The sequence below is a fragment of the Arctopsyche grandis genome, chromosome 5 (genome assembly GCF_051622035.1).
Source record: "Arctopsyche grandis isolate Sample6627 chromosome 5, ASM5162203v2, whole genome shotgun sequence".
Lineage (NCBI taxonomy): Eukaryota > Metazoa > Arthropoda > Insecta > Trichoptera > Hydropsychidae > Arctopsyche > Arctopsyche grandis.
The window spans coordinates 29,783,133-29,799,952 of NC_135359.1; the positions used below are offsets into that span (position 1 = coordinate 29,783,133).

The 16,820-nt window shown below is 33.6% G+C and overlaps 1 protein-coding gene across 1 annotated transcript in view; it reads right to left on the minus strand.

Moving 5' to 3' along the window:
• Nucleotides 1–10,933: 10,933 nt before the first annotated feature.
• The window catches only part of LOC143912404 (uncharacterized), a 168,404-nt gene continuing 162,517 nt past the window's right edge, over nt 10,934–16,820 (minus strand). Inside the window, exons 8-9 of the mRNA XM_077431680.1 lie at nt 15,324–15,447; nt 10,934–10,945 (exon numbers count right to left, since the gene is read on the minus strand). Of these exons, the coding sequence (XP_077287806.1) occupies nt 10,934–10,945; nt 15,324–15,447 (136 nt within the window). The remainder of the gene's footprint in view (nt 10,946–15,323; nt 15,448–16,820) is intronic.

The window sequence follows — 16,820 nt, forward strand, 5'->3', positions numbered from 1 at the left end:
TTCATTTTTAATTTAAAATAAAAACGATATTACGTTGCATAGAAAAAGCAGAAGCCGTTTCTGCGTTATGAAAAAAGTCACGAGAAATATATGAGAAGCTGTAATACGAGAACGTATGAAATATATACGACGCGCACATGTCGTTTCATTATTTTTAAAGAACGCAGTGAATATATGTAATATTAAAAGATATGTTCGCAAAAATTGAATTGGCTTTCAACAAAGGTGTATCAATTTTGTATGTATTATATTTGGTTCATTCTTGCTCCAACATTAAGAATTCCATATAAAAAAGTGGAGCTGTGGAAGGGGGGGGCTTTCCTTTTCGGGAACTTTTATGAGATCGTATGAAAAAGATCTAATGTTAGAAAAAGAATGTTAAGAGAAAGAAATTTGCAGCTTTAATATGCAAAATATAAAGCGGAAAGAAAGGACTTCAGGGAGAAGAAACAACTTTTGAGAGATGCATTATTTGCATAATGCCTAAACTGGGGGAATAAAAAGTCGAGTTTTCGCGAAAACTGATATTTCATTCGCCGCTGTATGTTTACACGAGCGTTTAATTCAATTTTCTACTATATATGTATATACATACACACATACAAGTTGAAAGTTAAGATTTGAGTTGTTTTACGAAATTAAATACGAAATAAAAAGCTATCGGGATATTCTTTTAAGCTTATTAAACTGATTCATTTTCTGTTTCTGGAAATAAAACAGAAAACGTTCACGGTTCTATGAACAGTGTTTTAATTAGACCTGATATAAATCTTCATTAACTTTTCATGCTGTCTATAATATTTTAACAAAGGAATTTTATTTTAAAAGATAAATATAAGTTTTTCAGGATGTCAGTTGCAATTCCGAAATTAAAAAATCTTTCCTCGAGCGAAGTTAAAATAAAATTACACTTCAGAGTTTTAAACACTCTTTAAAACAATTCATTATGATCTAATCATTATGTTTTGATTGTGATTCTAACTTCACCGATTTCATTTACTTTCAAATACTTCAGTTTATTAGAAAATTAAAATCATGAGATTTTCCACGATTTTCACTATCTCAAATACTTACATAGTAACTGTGAAATAATTTTCAGGCAATACGAATCTTTTTAATGAAATGTATAAGTTGCAAGGTTATGTGTTGAAATGCAGTAAGATTTTTTATAAATGAAAATCCGATTTGAATAATAAATCACATACTAATAAAATTCATTCAGTACATTAAATTAATATCATACATGTAATAACATAAATCGGTACGACAACTATTATAATACACAAACGCCGAAAGGAAATGCAGCACAACGAGAACAACAACAAACAAACAACAATAACGGCGAAATTTAAATTTGAATTGGTGTTTTCCGGCAGACGCTTTCAGCGACCAACAAACAACTTTTTGCCGAATTTACATACAGCTTTGATCCCATAAAGCGTCTCGAATTCGACGTTATCTTCTCGCCTCAAAGCATATCATATACATACATCATCATATAATATAATACATGCCATCTCGAACTTTACGACGTAACTCGAAATTAACAACGCCGACAATAGCAATTCGCTCAACCGTAAAGGACCGACGAAAACGACCCGGAGGGTCAAAAATACCCACCCCCTGTGAACTTTGACAAAGGAATAATTATAAAAAAAACACTAAGCGATTGAACTTAAACTAAAATTTATTTATTCACTCATTCAACGTTACACAATTTATTTCACGTATATGCTTCATATGCATAATAATAATAATATAACACCAGTGTAAAATAAAATCTATACATATCAATAATAATAATTATTTATCAAATTTTAATATATTTAGTGTGTAATGTGTCTATTTAAAACATTAATTTAATACTGAATATTTACATTTATGAGATAAAATCATTTTTTTTTATAATATATATTTCATTGCAATAAACGTGAATTTACACAGAGTCGTAGTGAGTTTTTTTTAATTCATGCAAAATGTATACAAATTATTATTTTTATTTGTTTCTTTATTCAATTTGATGTGTATGTATGTGTATGTACAATTTTGTAATATTTAAATGTTGTAATAAAAATCCCACTACGACTTTTCCTAATTATATACACATTTCATATCCAATGACAAAATTAAGTACATATGTTTTTCAATTTAAAATTATTTTTTTACGCCAATGATACATAAACACATTTATATTTCAAGCGTATGAAAGAATGCATGATTAGAGGCATCTGTTGTCGTATTACTGATGTATATATAGTTTCTTATTTAAATAGTTTTGGAAGTTCGCAAAGATGTCGCATCAAAACTTTCAAAAGTGCGGCATAAAAAGAGAGTTTTCCTTTAAAGTTGGAATAATTTTTGATTTACTGTTTATTTTCTTCAAGTTTGCAAACAGTAAATAAGTAATCCTTTCATACGCTCGAAATTTACGCACATACATATGTATTTACAATACAAAAGAAACCACGCTACGATCGCTTAAAAAGTATTTTACATAGCATCTAAAAACACAAGTCATTTAGAAAATCACTTCTTTTTTTTTATTACACTTATATAACTTTTTTTTTTTGAAATGCTTCCGACGAATATCAAAAACCTTATCGATAGTAAAAATATACAATTCTGATGTAAATTTTAGATATATGTTTGTTTTTAAATAAATATTTTTGGTACACGTACGCGCAATTAATTAGACATGATATTGCGGGCGAAGAAACGGTTTTTTTTTCAAAACGCGTACAATTCATTTAATAGTACAAACCATGCGATTTTTCTCTCTTACTCCATTCATACATTTTCAGCGCGTTCGTATATTACGCTATGGTGTATATAAATTATTATGTATTTTTATTTTATATATATATTTTTTTAATATTTATGTGTTTTGACACTCTATATTCACCGCTGAAAGGCATTGTGCTCTTTTTTTATTGTTCGGTCTAAGTGGGGTCGTCAGATGGCCCATCGTCGTATTGGGGTTCAGTGTCACCACACTGAAGGGCCGCGGACCCAGCTGCTGGAACCACTGTCAACTGCTCCAAGTCCCCCTTGAAAAATAATGAAAAACAAGATTAATTACTATCTGTTGTATTCTGAGTGTTCTGGTTATAGTTTGACCGCAGTCAGGAGAGGAAATAATAAATTTTCAAGAATATATTGTTTTGATAAAACAACCATTACGAACGAGTGAGTGTGTATAACATAGCAAGCATCAATTGTATTTCATAAAAATTATATAATATTGTTGCGTAGGAGTGGGTGGAGGATCCAAATAAAATGCCAAAGTCGCTTCACAGCATTTATTGAGTGATTAAGGAGATCCACGCACAACCAGTGCTCCGTCTATAATGCCTTCATATGGTCTAAGTACTTCGTTCCTGAAAATCACGCCCTCCGTTAGTCTTCCAATGAAGAATGTGGAAGTTCCAAAACATCTCACTCCAACACTATCTGCACCACGTGAGAGCGGCATACTTTGAGGTTATGGTTTGCCCAAAACTCTTCAATAGTTGAGCCACAAATTTCACCAACATATTACTTTATTTAATCTATTGTTGAATTTAAAACGTATATGAGAAAATATAATTGCTTATAATATTAAGGGTAGATGAGATTAGAGTAAACGGGAGTGAAAATAGTGTTGCGTAGGGATGGGTGGAGGATCCAAAGGCCAAAGTTCCTTCACAGCATTTATTGGGAAATAGGAAGATCCACGCACAGCCAGTGCTCCGTCCATAATGCCTTCATATGGCCTAAGTACTTCGTTCCTGAAAATCACGCCCTCCGTTAGTCTTCCAATGAAGAATGTGGAAGTTCCAAAACATCTCACTCCAACACTATCTGCACCACGTGAGCGCGGCATACTTTGAGGTTATGGTTTGCCCAAAACTCTTCAATAGTTGAGCCACAAATTTCACCAACATATTACTTTATTTAATCTATTGTTGAATTTAAAACGTATATGAGAAAATATAATTGCTTATAATATTAAGGGTATATGAGATTAGAGTAAACGGGAGTGAAAATAGTGTTGCGTAGGGATGGGTGGAGGATCCAAAGGCCAAAGTTTCTTCACAGCATTTATTGGGAAATTAGGAAGATCCACGCACAGCCAGTGCTCCGTCCATAATGCCTTCATATGGCCTAAGTACCTGCTTATAAAGGGCAGGTCGCTCACTGCATAGCTGTTTACCTATTGTTATAGTCACGTACCAGATATGTAGTCTCACAGTCTCGCGCTGTCAGTTCTGAGAACTCTAGCGGGAAGTGACCGAATGCCGTTACCGACCACTAAGTCCATTCGGGGGTCTCCATTGCTAGCCGACAGCACTTAATCCCGGAGATAAACCTCGAAAACCAATTATAACGGCGGCTCCTTTTTGCTTATGCTACAATATCAACGAAATTGCATAAAAAATAAGCTTGAGTTAAATTTTTCAATTGAAGCTCCATAGATAAAGTTTGTAAATAGCATGTATGTATGTACTGTAATGTTCCAAACGCAGTTTATATATTTTTTTAATTACTTGGTTAACAAACCAAGATTTCTTTATTATCATAAAAACGTTACATCTATGTATGTTATTAGTAGATATATTCGAAAACTACAGATATAATTACGGAACGATGGTGAATTTAAAATGAGATACGTAGAACTTTGTTCCACTAATAAACTTTGGTATGTACATACATATATGAATGTAAGAAAGTGAATTTGATGGTTGTGGGAACTTTATTGATAATCGAGGTACATAACAGTACATATATGTACTATACATATATTACCATTAACAGTATATATACTAACAGTATATATAATAACAGTACATATACTACCATTAACCTTTCTATCTCTAATACAGTTACTTCTTCATGTAACTTGTCTTCTTTTCATTTTGAAATATCTACTGTACTCAGTCACATCAACTCTCTCAATGTTAATCTTGGTGCGGGTTGTGATGGTTTGCCTTCTTTTTTCCTTGTTAAATGTGCTGTCCCATTATTTCTTCCCATAACAATCCTTTTCAATCTTTCTATGTCTAACGGTAAATTTCCTGACTATTGGAAATTATCTTACATCACCCCTATTTTTAAAAAGGTGATAAGAATCTTATTGAGAATTACCGTCATATATCTAAACTATTTGTCATTGGTAAAATCTTTGAAAAAATTATCTATAAGTTCCTTTTCTCCAATTTCAAAAACTACATTATACCTGAACAACATGGTTTTTTTAAGGGGATATCGGTAGAGACTAACCTGCTTAATTTCTGCTCATAAATGGTTCCCTTGATTGTTATAATAAATACATTTCTGAAATCACATTCAAATAGTGGTGTTTTTTGTTGCTAATTTGATGGAGGAACCGCTTCAACAATGAAATCAGATAAATTGGCAAACTCTCATACGAAAAAAATGACTTAGAGTCACAAATATCCAAGTTTGATCAGCAAAATTTAAGATTATACTCATAATAAATTCTTTTCAATCGAGGTCAGCTCACAGGATTGAACACGGTGACCTCTTAGTTCTTAGTATCAAGTTGATACTAAGAACCGAGAGGCACTATCAACGCAACCACCAAACCAAATAAGTTTATGCGAAAGTTATCAAAGTTTATTCATGTATTTAGTTGACAGAATCAAATATTTTTAAATAGTAATATATTAAATTTAATAAATTATAACAATACAATTTTTTACAACTGTAACTTATTAGCCTCGATCTGATCTGAGGTGTATATATTGGTCACCCACTATCATACGATGTAATCCCAGTTGCACTAAACCGTTTGACAAACATCGGAAAACGATAAAAGCCCACGGTCGTAATCTCCTGTATGGACAAACAAAATAACACAAAAGACCACTCGATGTACATACAAATGTATGTATGTATGTATAATGTGGATACAACGCTCAGAACAATATCAACCGGTTTGTATTTGCAGTTGCGTCGGGAGGCTTTCGCGCAAACCGGTAGCGGTGCGAAGTGGGAACGGGTTGCGGCCGAGCTGGAAAAGTTGTTTGCTTTTCCGGGCCACTTTTGAGACTCGGGTCAGGCTAATAGAGACCCGAGGCCAGTGAGGTCGAGTGAGGAGGCCATTGAAGACCTCGAAGCCTTCTCGAGGACCTCTAGCGAGTGGCGTGAGTGGGGAGATGCCTCTGACGAAGCACCTGCCCGAAAGAAAACACTGCTGTCGACGAAAATATAGTTGAATTATTCCGTAAATTTGCGATAGGGTGAATTTTGAGATTGTTTGACCTTTTCCTTGAGTGCTTGAAATATAAACTGAGATTATTTTTCAACGCCATTGAATATCGTATTGCTTATTAGGCAATTGCGCGAAAAATTGGCGGATATTGTCAGCAAAAAACTATCTGAACCAAAGTGAATTCACTTACATATTGTTTCTAAGCAAAGAATGACATATTTTATTTTTATTTTTTTTACTAAGATATATACCAGGAAGCCTTGAAAGGAAGACCCAATGCTCCTTCCTGGACAATGAATTACAAACAATGCAGCATTTTATTATTACATGAATCACTGTATTTCCAGAAGCTGAAGAACAAAAAATAACAATTAATTCACTGAGACATCTATGGATTTTAGATTTGTACATAATTTTTACAATAAATACAGAATATTTGTGACAACAGGAAAGGTGATTTTTTGCCAATTTCGAAGAACCGTTTCAACAATGATCAGATAAAATTGGCAAACTCTGATAAGAAACGATCGATTTGGAGTCACAAATACCCCCAAATCTAACCAGCAGTATAGCGGATCGAACCCACTGATCACTTGGTGCTAAAAATACAAGCTACCATTGAGCCAAACTGCTGGCTCAATGTATGTATGTATATATATAGAGCCAGAAGAATGGCTCTGTAGTTGAATTTATGTTTAGAACCGAGAAGTTACCGGGTTCGATCCCACGCTTTAATACTGCTGGTCGGACTTGGATATTTGTGACTTCAAGTCGATCGTTTCCTATCAATGTTTGCCAATTTATCTGATTTCATTGTTGAAACAGTTCCTCCATCAAATTGGCAAAAACCATTCACCACCAAAACCACGGAATTATCCATTATAGGCGTTTCAACAATTGAAATATAACATAGCAAGAGGGTGGCGAAAAGGGAAAAAACGATCGGAAGAGTGTGGATAAATACTAATAGACGTCACCGAGAACGATAATGGAGTATTTTCAAACGTGTCTATTACGATTATTTTTCCCTATTGTAATGGTGGATTTGATTTCCACATATATTGATGACCAAACCGAGCAAAATGGCAAAGTTTGAAAACGATCGGATAAGAAGTCAAATTTGGTCACACGAAAAAATTGAAAGTGAGCTAAGAAGAGGCTAATAATAACAATATATTGACAAAAATAGCCTTGAAAAAAAAGTTTTTTAAAAACAAACCTCTTTTTTAGTTTTGTATATAATATTAAGATATATAAATGATTATTTTGAATAGAAATGCCAATAATTTTATTTTACTACCGCCATCTATGTATGTATAAAACTAAAGAATACATAGACGTCACCGAGATTTCAAATTTGGAAACTTAAAACGCGTCTTAAACGATATTTTATCTCTATCGTAATGGCGGAGGATCCATTATCTTATATTGATGACCAAAATGAGCAATATGGCAAAGTATGAAAACGATCGGATAAGAGGCAAATTTTCCTCTGAATTGTAATCGTAAGTGAAACGTAAAGGAGGTTTGTAAAAATGCTGCAATGTTTGTAATTAATTGTCTAGGAAGGCGCATTGGGGTCTACCAATTAAGCCTTAATGGTATACATATATGTATATCTATGTAAAATAAAATAAAATGAAATATATGCTAGAAATATATTATTATAATGAAATTAGTCACCTGTTTGACTTAACAAACAAAGAATAATTCCAATGAACCGTTAGTTCAAGGTTCAACTTAGCGCGCAACACAGTTTGGGAATAGGTACTATTCAAATCGCGAAATCAACGAGGATTAATTGCGTTTATTTATCAACCCCTTTATAAGCGTGGTACAAAGCCGATTTTGCAAGCGCGAATAACAACCCTCCATTTGCGGTTGTCCACCTTCGCTTCGGCACGACCCTGAAAGTGGGGATGTCGGGGGTGGTGTTGGGGAGGAGTAAAGTGCGAAGGCTTCGAAGGTGCCATAATTAACAAACGGCGGTAATTAGCGGGCAAGGAGTCGCAGAATCCTTTGTGTCAACCCCGGGTCTATCGTTGTGTCGGGATAAATTGGCTACACAGTTCCCCATCCCAATTCTAGATGGGGAAGCTTCTCAAAATATACACATACAGCTATGTTTTTGTGACATTAATATTTATAACATTCATTATTTATTTTATATTAAAAAATCGTAATTTTTGACTTTGGCTAGTTAGAAACTAAATACAGACAGTAAATGAGTGCGTATTAAAATAAAACCTTGAGATGCATTTTTTGTTATTTTTATAAAAAAATTAAAATGGGAAAGATATCTAACGACATTCTTTAAATAGGGGATCCTCTGTTTTCTATTGATATTAACCAACAGCATATTGGCAAACTCTGATAGGAAACGATTGACTTTGAGTCACAAACCAAGGTCTAATGGGAATCGAACCGTGACCACTCTACTCGAAAGCATGATATGCTAACCACTAGTCCACGCTGCTGCTTTTTAATATTTGTAATAAAATAACAGTAAAACTAAATTTTCTACTGATATAAACCACATTTGAAAAATAAAATCACTGGAGTACGTACACATATTAGACTCTTAATAACATTGATAATCTTTACTTTGCGATCACACACATGTGTATTTTATAAATATTTCTTAGACACAATTTTAAAATTGAACGATTGAAACCTGACATAATAAAAAAATATTAATCAATGTGACTTTAGAAAGCTTTGCATAGTAAAACTAATTTTGAGCATTTATAAATTTAATTAATATTAAATAGCAGCCTTTTTTGTTCATATTCATTCACTGTTGTTGTCTTGTATTATATAATATTGTATCAATATAAAAAATATTAAAAAGTGCAGAAATCATGAAATGAAAATAATATTCTATTGTAGTCCAAAAATACATTTTATAAAATACTAGTGGTGCTACCCGGCTTCGCTCGGTGAATGGAAACGAAATAAAAACCATGAAATATCTTCGTTGGTTTTTTTATTAAATTTATTTCAATCGAATAAAATGAATATTATTTAACGAGAACAAATCACAAACGTTTTTGACCGATCCAGCCAATCAGAAACGACTTTGACGACAGGCAATCAGAAACGAATTACAGACGCCGTTTCGCCTTTATATATAAGAAGACGTACTATTATATTTTACTTGATAACCCTTAAAAAAACGAATACCCATCATCACTCAGAATGAACCCTTCAATATTTTTTATTAGTATTGAAATAATGACAAATTGCCTATTTTCAAGAAGAGAAAATATAATTTTTATCAAAGTACATAATAAGTATAATAAAAATACATCGTACTGAGTAATACATAAAGAAAAATACATAGACACAGACACAGAGACACAGACACACACACACACACATTTTTTCTAGATCATGAAAACGTGATCAGTAATCGATTCTGAGTTCGAATCAGTCAAAATCTCGAGTTCGAATTTTCGCATGATCACATAACTTCATCTATTGTTACTACGTACATAGATAAAGTAAAAATACAGCCGAAAAAATCTCTTACACCACACGTCAGACTTTCCGACTGATATTAAACGATCCCAAAATAGACAATAGGAAAAAAAAGTTATTATATAATAAAAAAAGCACAATTTGTTCGAGCACAAAAGGCAGCTTACAACATTGATGACATACACATACACAGTGGAGCCAGTACGTACAACTTTTGAGTGACGTAAAACAATAAGCTCGCTCGTCGTATACAATAACTGTTCATTCTATGTGACATGTTTTAATTACGGTGACGAGTGACAAAATGCCGCCTAGGTGAAACGCCATCGAAAATGGCGTGGATGGGGTGGGTGTTGGGGGTGGTTTTCGTGTCACCGATACGAGACCATCCCCCACGCTGGATGGTACCCACACTGGGCCCAACTGAATACAGCAATTTTGGTACATACGAGATTACTTTTGCACCAAGTTCGTTTCAATTTTTTTTGGTTTTGATATAGAACCACATCTAAAGGTACATATTTGTGAGGATATATGTATATAATACATACAAACGACCATACATAGGTGGTTGATGTAATGGCGTTGTGGAAATGGACGGGTCACAGGAAGAAGGGTGGATGAAATCAGAAAAATCTGTGGGATGAGATGGATGAAAGTTGCCCAAATCAGAGACGAATGGAAGCGTGATGGTGAATGGCTGTGAATGACGATGATACATATGTATTGGGGGTAGCCTTGAGATATACTTGAGAACGTATTTAATTAATTGAAAAGTATGAATCTACTACATATATAAAAGTCATTCAACTTTATCTATACATAATCTCTGGCATGACAGTTAGACGCATAGAGCAATAACGATGGTTTGAGGCAATAATGATAAGTTGACTATGGGATTAGATGACCGTATTTATAAAACTGAGCAATAATTAGGGAATAAAAAGTATACGAATTTTAATAGGCTGCGATTTTCAATTTTAAAAATAAACAAACATTTTGAATGAATAGTTAATTTTATACTATCGGTTATTTGACTGTGGAACTTTAATCCTTTTTGAGTCGAAATTTACAGGCTAACTTTTTCACTGTAAAACGGTTTTTTTAACGATTCATGGAAAAATGGATAAAAATATTCACGGAACAATATTTGCATCACACATTATTTCCAGAATATGGCAATATTTATGCATTCAATCGGCAAATGTTTACATATCGCGAAACGCTGCTAAATAACAATTAGTAAGCCATCTACAAATGTTAAAATATAAACTCATAAAGCAAATAAACGAAATAGTTAGTAATGTGAAAAAAGTCTTAAATTTACACACAGTTATTTACAATTAAACAAATTGAATTCCAAACTATCAAATTAGTGCGAATTTCAAAATACTACGCAAACATTTCAAACCTGCATATGCATAAGCGAAAAACGATCATTTTTTTCCTCGATGGATCTAATGGAAAACTTTCGTGAAATAAATATTTCAAATATTAAATTAATAAATACTAATTAAATTATTCAATCGATTTATCTTGGCAAAAATTTGAAAAAGTACGTTTTTTCATAAATCTATCTCTTTTTTTTATTATTTAAAATAATAAACGCTCAATATTTATCTATTGAAGTTTATTTGGGTTGATTATGATAAGTTTTGACTGATCAACGAGAATTCAAAGTCGTCGTTTTGCTCGAAGCTCCCCATACAAAGCGCGTTGCGTTAGTAATAGGTGGTTGTATGGGGAAACGTTATTTTCATAAAATTATCATTTTTTTCATGTTTTCGTGATGATTTCGTAAATAAAAACTGTTGAAAGTTATCTTGGGTATAAACCTTTATTTTGAATACAAGAAATACCCAAAAAATCATGTATTTTATGAAATATAAGGAGGTGAAATTGACCTATTTTGACTCACAGTGTCATGTTTTATGTCAAAACTGGTCATTTTGGTCTCCTTATATATAAAAATTCCTGATTTTTTCACAATATTTTATGTTCAGATTAAAGTTATATACCCACAACGACTTTTATTTTCAAAATAATTACGGAAACAGCACAACAGTGTTCTGAAAATAAAACTTCCCCATACAAACATCCATTGCGCAACTTTGTATAGGGAATTTCGAGTGACACATTATATAATATTTTTAAATTATTATCATCAAGATAAATGGATTGATTGGAGGCACAGGACATTGTATATAATCAATACATTTTTTTTATTCAACATTCTCTTGATACGGTAAAGTTTTTTATTAGGTCCATAGATGAAAATCCAAAATTCGTGTTTTTCACTTCGGCCTAATGCCTTAAACATATGTATTTAATGTATCTATCTTAACAAAATTTGTCTCAATTTTACTTAATAGTAATTTATATTTTGAGAAACGGTTTTAATACACAAATGCGTAATTCCGGAACACTCTCAATTAGTATGTAAATGTATGAAATTGCTAACAAACATTTCGTTTTGTTCCATTTACATATGAACGTTAGCAATGGGCCAACTATTATTATCCAACGCGAATTATCCGAGTTTGTCGGAATTTAATCGCACATATGTACATACATACACATATGTATGGTCATACGTAGGAAATAGTTTTGAACGAGCTGTTCAAATCAAAATTATGCACGATGTGCACTCTTTCGCATGAACGTGAACGGTCATTGTGATCATTCGCTAATATAATCATTCGCTCAAGTGAACACAACGGATTGTGTGACTGACGATATTCGCTTCGAGTAAAATATGAAATAGTACGAATGCATCGGAATTGTTCGTGCAAATTTAGACATTAGCAGGATGATAAAATTGGATGCCGAGTAAGGTTGAAAAACATGCATAAACGAATGTAACAAAATGTACGCAATTGGCCAACGGATTTATCCAATATCAAAATTCTACTAAATTGTGTCTCAGATCTGCACACATTCGGTGTTGTTTGGCCAATATTAATTAATAATTCAATATTCATATTTTATTTTTATTTCAATCGAAAATGTACCATCGATACAATTTGACGACTGTACTAATTCAGATACAAAACGACAAATAAAATCAATACAAGCATTTATGCAATGCAAATTCATACAAATAACATCGACAGTGACATCTATGGACACATTTTTGTAGAATATTTTCTATACAAATTAACGAACCTTAAGGCGATAAATAACTTTGATTTGCAAGAGATATTGGAAAGGAGATGCCAATTTACAGATACCATTTCAATGAAAATTAGAAAAATTGGGAAAATCTGATAGGAAACGATCTATCTGGAGTCACAGACTAAGAGCTGGCTAGCAGTTACTAGTGGGAATCGAACTTGATTCTGCTTTTTAATATAGATATGTATCAAAGCATAGACTTACCAATATTGCAATCAACCAGCTGAATAGATTAGTGCTAATTATATAATGCTTTGAACAACGTGGTCAGGGTTCAAATCCCACTGGTTTCTGCTGGCCAGATCTTGGATATGTGACTCCAAGTTAATCGTTTCTTATCAGATTTTTCCAATTTATCTGATTTTCATTGAAACGGTTCCAATAAATTGGTGCCCTTTACAAATTTTCTTGTAAAATTTCAAGTTTTTCAGCATCTCGGATTTAGCTGATTTGTATAAATGCTGCAAATTTGTCCATATATGTGTTTGTGGATCTATGTTTAATGTTTAATCGATATTTGTTTTTGCCTTGTATAATACTTACAAACAATACTTAAATGTTTGACAATAGATGTCGTGTTTATTGTAAATATATGGGTGTATACCTGTATATATATATATATATATATATATATATGTAGGTAGTAATTCTTAATTTTGTAGCGTGGGAACAAGAGAGAGAGTACTCGCTGTCTTAGTGAATTCGGGGGCGAACAATGGAGACCCCCCGAATTGGCCTAACGGGACTCATTAAGTGGCCGCTAGAATTCTCAGAACCCGAGAGCGTGAGACTCAATTAAAACTGTACGTGCTTAGATAATAGATATATAAAAGGATCGGAGAAGCTGTGGTGAGCAACTTGTCCTTTATAAGTAGATACTCCAAGCCATATCAGATTATTTTGGAGTGAGTGCTGGCTATGTGTGGACCTCCTGAATCATTAAAAAAAATACTGTGAAGCGACTTTGGCCTTTTATTACTAACCTCTTATACGTTTCAAATGATTTTCGTGTAAGCTGTCATTTTTAATATCCCTTATCTCTTATCCGATCGTTTTCATACTTTGCCATATTGCTCATTTTGGTCATCAATATAAGTTAAGGTATCATCCGCAATTACGATGGTGAAAAAATATCGTATTAGACACGTTTGAAAATACTGCATCATATTACATGGTGACGTTTATCTGTCACATTCACCATTCACATCGGTAGTTTCATTACTTTTCGCCCTGCCATCTCGCTGTCAAATTTTAATTATTTAAACGCCTATAACTTTTTCTTTTTTCACTCTTTATTTTATAAAATTTGCTTTATAGGTTCTCGTTATCTCGAATATACATATAAATATTTATAGTTTTGTGGAGGCTTGCTGAGCCAACGGTCTTGGGTGTTGCCACACCGGCCTTTATGCAGGGTGGCAACACTGTTCGGTGAATCTGACAGAATCAAGTTTAACCCATAACCTCAAATCGAAACAAACTTTCTAACCAATACAGGCTTAATACATGTACACAGATCAAACAGTGATAGTTTTATTTTTAGTTATTAGTTATCAGCTGATTTAAAAGTTCTACTCCGGTTATATAACTAGTAAACTAAAAATTTAAACTAAAAACCCTGGTAAAAAAAAAAATTTTTAAATACAAACCTTTAATTTTTTGGATCCTGAACTCACCCCTACGCAACAATATGTTTACCACACTCTTCACTTTGGAACAACCTGCTAACGGTGCGTACATATTAATCCAACGAAGGCAAACTTAGTTGGGACCAGTAGCGTACAAAATATCTAAATAAAAATTATATATCGAAAATTAAATTAAATATCAAATTTAACTTTGATATTTGAATTTAATTTTAATATGATAATAATAGTTTTAATTTTGATATTTAATTTAGATTTTTTAATACAATTTTTATTCCGTTATTTTAGACGCTACTGGTACAAAATAAGTTTGCCTTCGTTGGCTTAATGTGTACGCACCATAAGACGAGTGTGTATGATTGATTGAAATAAAAAAAATAACGACTCCGACTCCACCCAAAAAGCGACGACTCTACGACTCCAAAGCTATATACATACATATGTTCACAACGCACATATTCCAGATAAAGGACTCTCGTTATACGCCAAGGATATATGTAAAATAAAAATTCGCGTATTGTAAACGCAGAGCGTCTTTTACGCATCCAGAACTCTATTCCAATATGTAGTAAGTACACACATCAATCATATGAGAGGAATTTCATTCGAGCGTAAGGATTTCGAAAATCAACCACATTATAATAACCCACCCGTCAATTCTGACGTGTCTGAGCAGAGCATCCCGTCTGGTGTGAGCGAGGTCCTATTTACGCGACAAAGAGGATACGAAATAATCCCGACAGAAGTGGCACACGAGAGGAAATTTTCCACCGACAAATTTATATATACAATATAATAATAATACGTACGGAAAACAGATAGCCGATGATGAGGTCAGCATCCTTGGGTGTGTCCAGAGAGTTCCTGCGGAGGACGTCCGTTCTTAACCATCGGCAGTCGACGTAACTCCTCACAGTGCTGTCTCCGTGAACGCTACATGGACCAAAAACAATAACGTCAATTAGTATGAGTGTTGTTTGAGGATCTGCATAGATTACACGACGTGCTAAAATAGCTGGAGCACTCTATATGGTGTGGATTAAAGTGTCTTGTATCGAACTACATACATTGGACACGTGCTCGCTTCGTCGGCGAGAAACGTTCGCTTGTGAATTTAATGCGATTATTATATCTATTATGATATGTGCATATATTATTATGTTATATATATGGGTGTCGTGTTCGTGTACAGTATCTTTGGAACATTAATGAAGTAAATTGAAACCGTCTAATATTATAATATGTGGATAATATCACTGCTGATTCATTTCAAAAGGAATAATAGGGGAGTGATGAATATCATTCTCGAGTAAACATTTACACGTGATATACATATAATATCATCATCATCATTTACAGCCACTCGCCATCCACTGCTGGATGAAGGCCTCTCCAACCCGCTTCCACCCGTCTCTGTTTTGCGCAACACTCATCCATCTCACCCCGCACATTTTCCTAATTTCGTTCACCCATCTTCCTTGCGGTCTTCCTTTTACCCTTTTGCATTCTCTCGGGTACCATTCAAGCACTTATTTTGTCCACCTTTCGTCCATCCTCCTAGCTACGTGACCCGCCCATTGCCATTTCAATCTCTTCACTCTATCCACTATGTCCACTACTCTTGTCATACTTCTCACCCACGTGTTCCGCTTTCTGTCTTTCCTCGTTATGCCAAGCATACAGCGCTCCATACTTCTTTGAGTGCATTGGATTTTATGTAGCATCTTGGTGTTCAGCGTCCAAGTTTCACATCCATACGTCATCACTGGCAAAACGCATTGATCAAAGATCTTTTTCTTCAGGCAGAGTGGCATTTTTGATTTAAAAACAGCATTCATCCGTCCAAATGCACTCCATCCTAATTTCATACGTCTCTTTATCTCTTCATCTTTACTACCAGACATGTCAATTATTTGACCTAAATATAAATAATTATTTACTACTTCTACTGGTTTATCATCTAATGGGATGCTATCAGGCATGCAATAACTATTGAACATTAGTTTGGTCTTATGTACATATATATCAACTTTATACAAATCTATTTGTACCATGTACCATCTATTTAATACAAATTGAATTTTATAAAAACCTCAGCAACACTTGAAAAAAAACGAGATGCAAATATGTCGAACAATGAGAGAGGTAGAGTATTATGAGTGATTGAACGTGTCAAACCGTACGGGTACGGCCATACTCTGGCGGGGCCATTTTACTTTTCCCGTACCCGTACGGTCGTACTCCTGAAAGGGTTAAGGGGAATCTTGTGCATCACATATTTTTGAATTACTATTATTTTTTTTGTT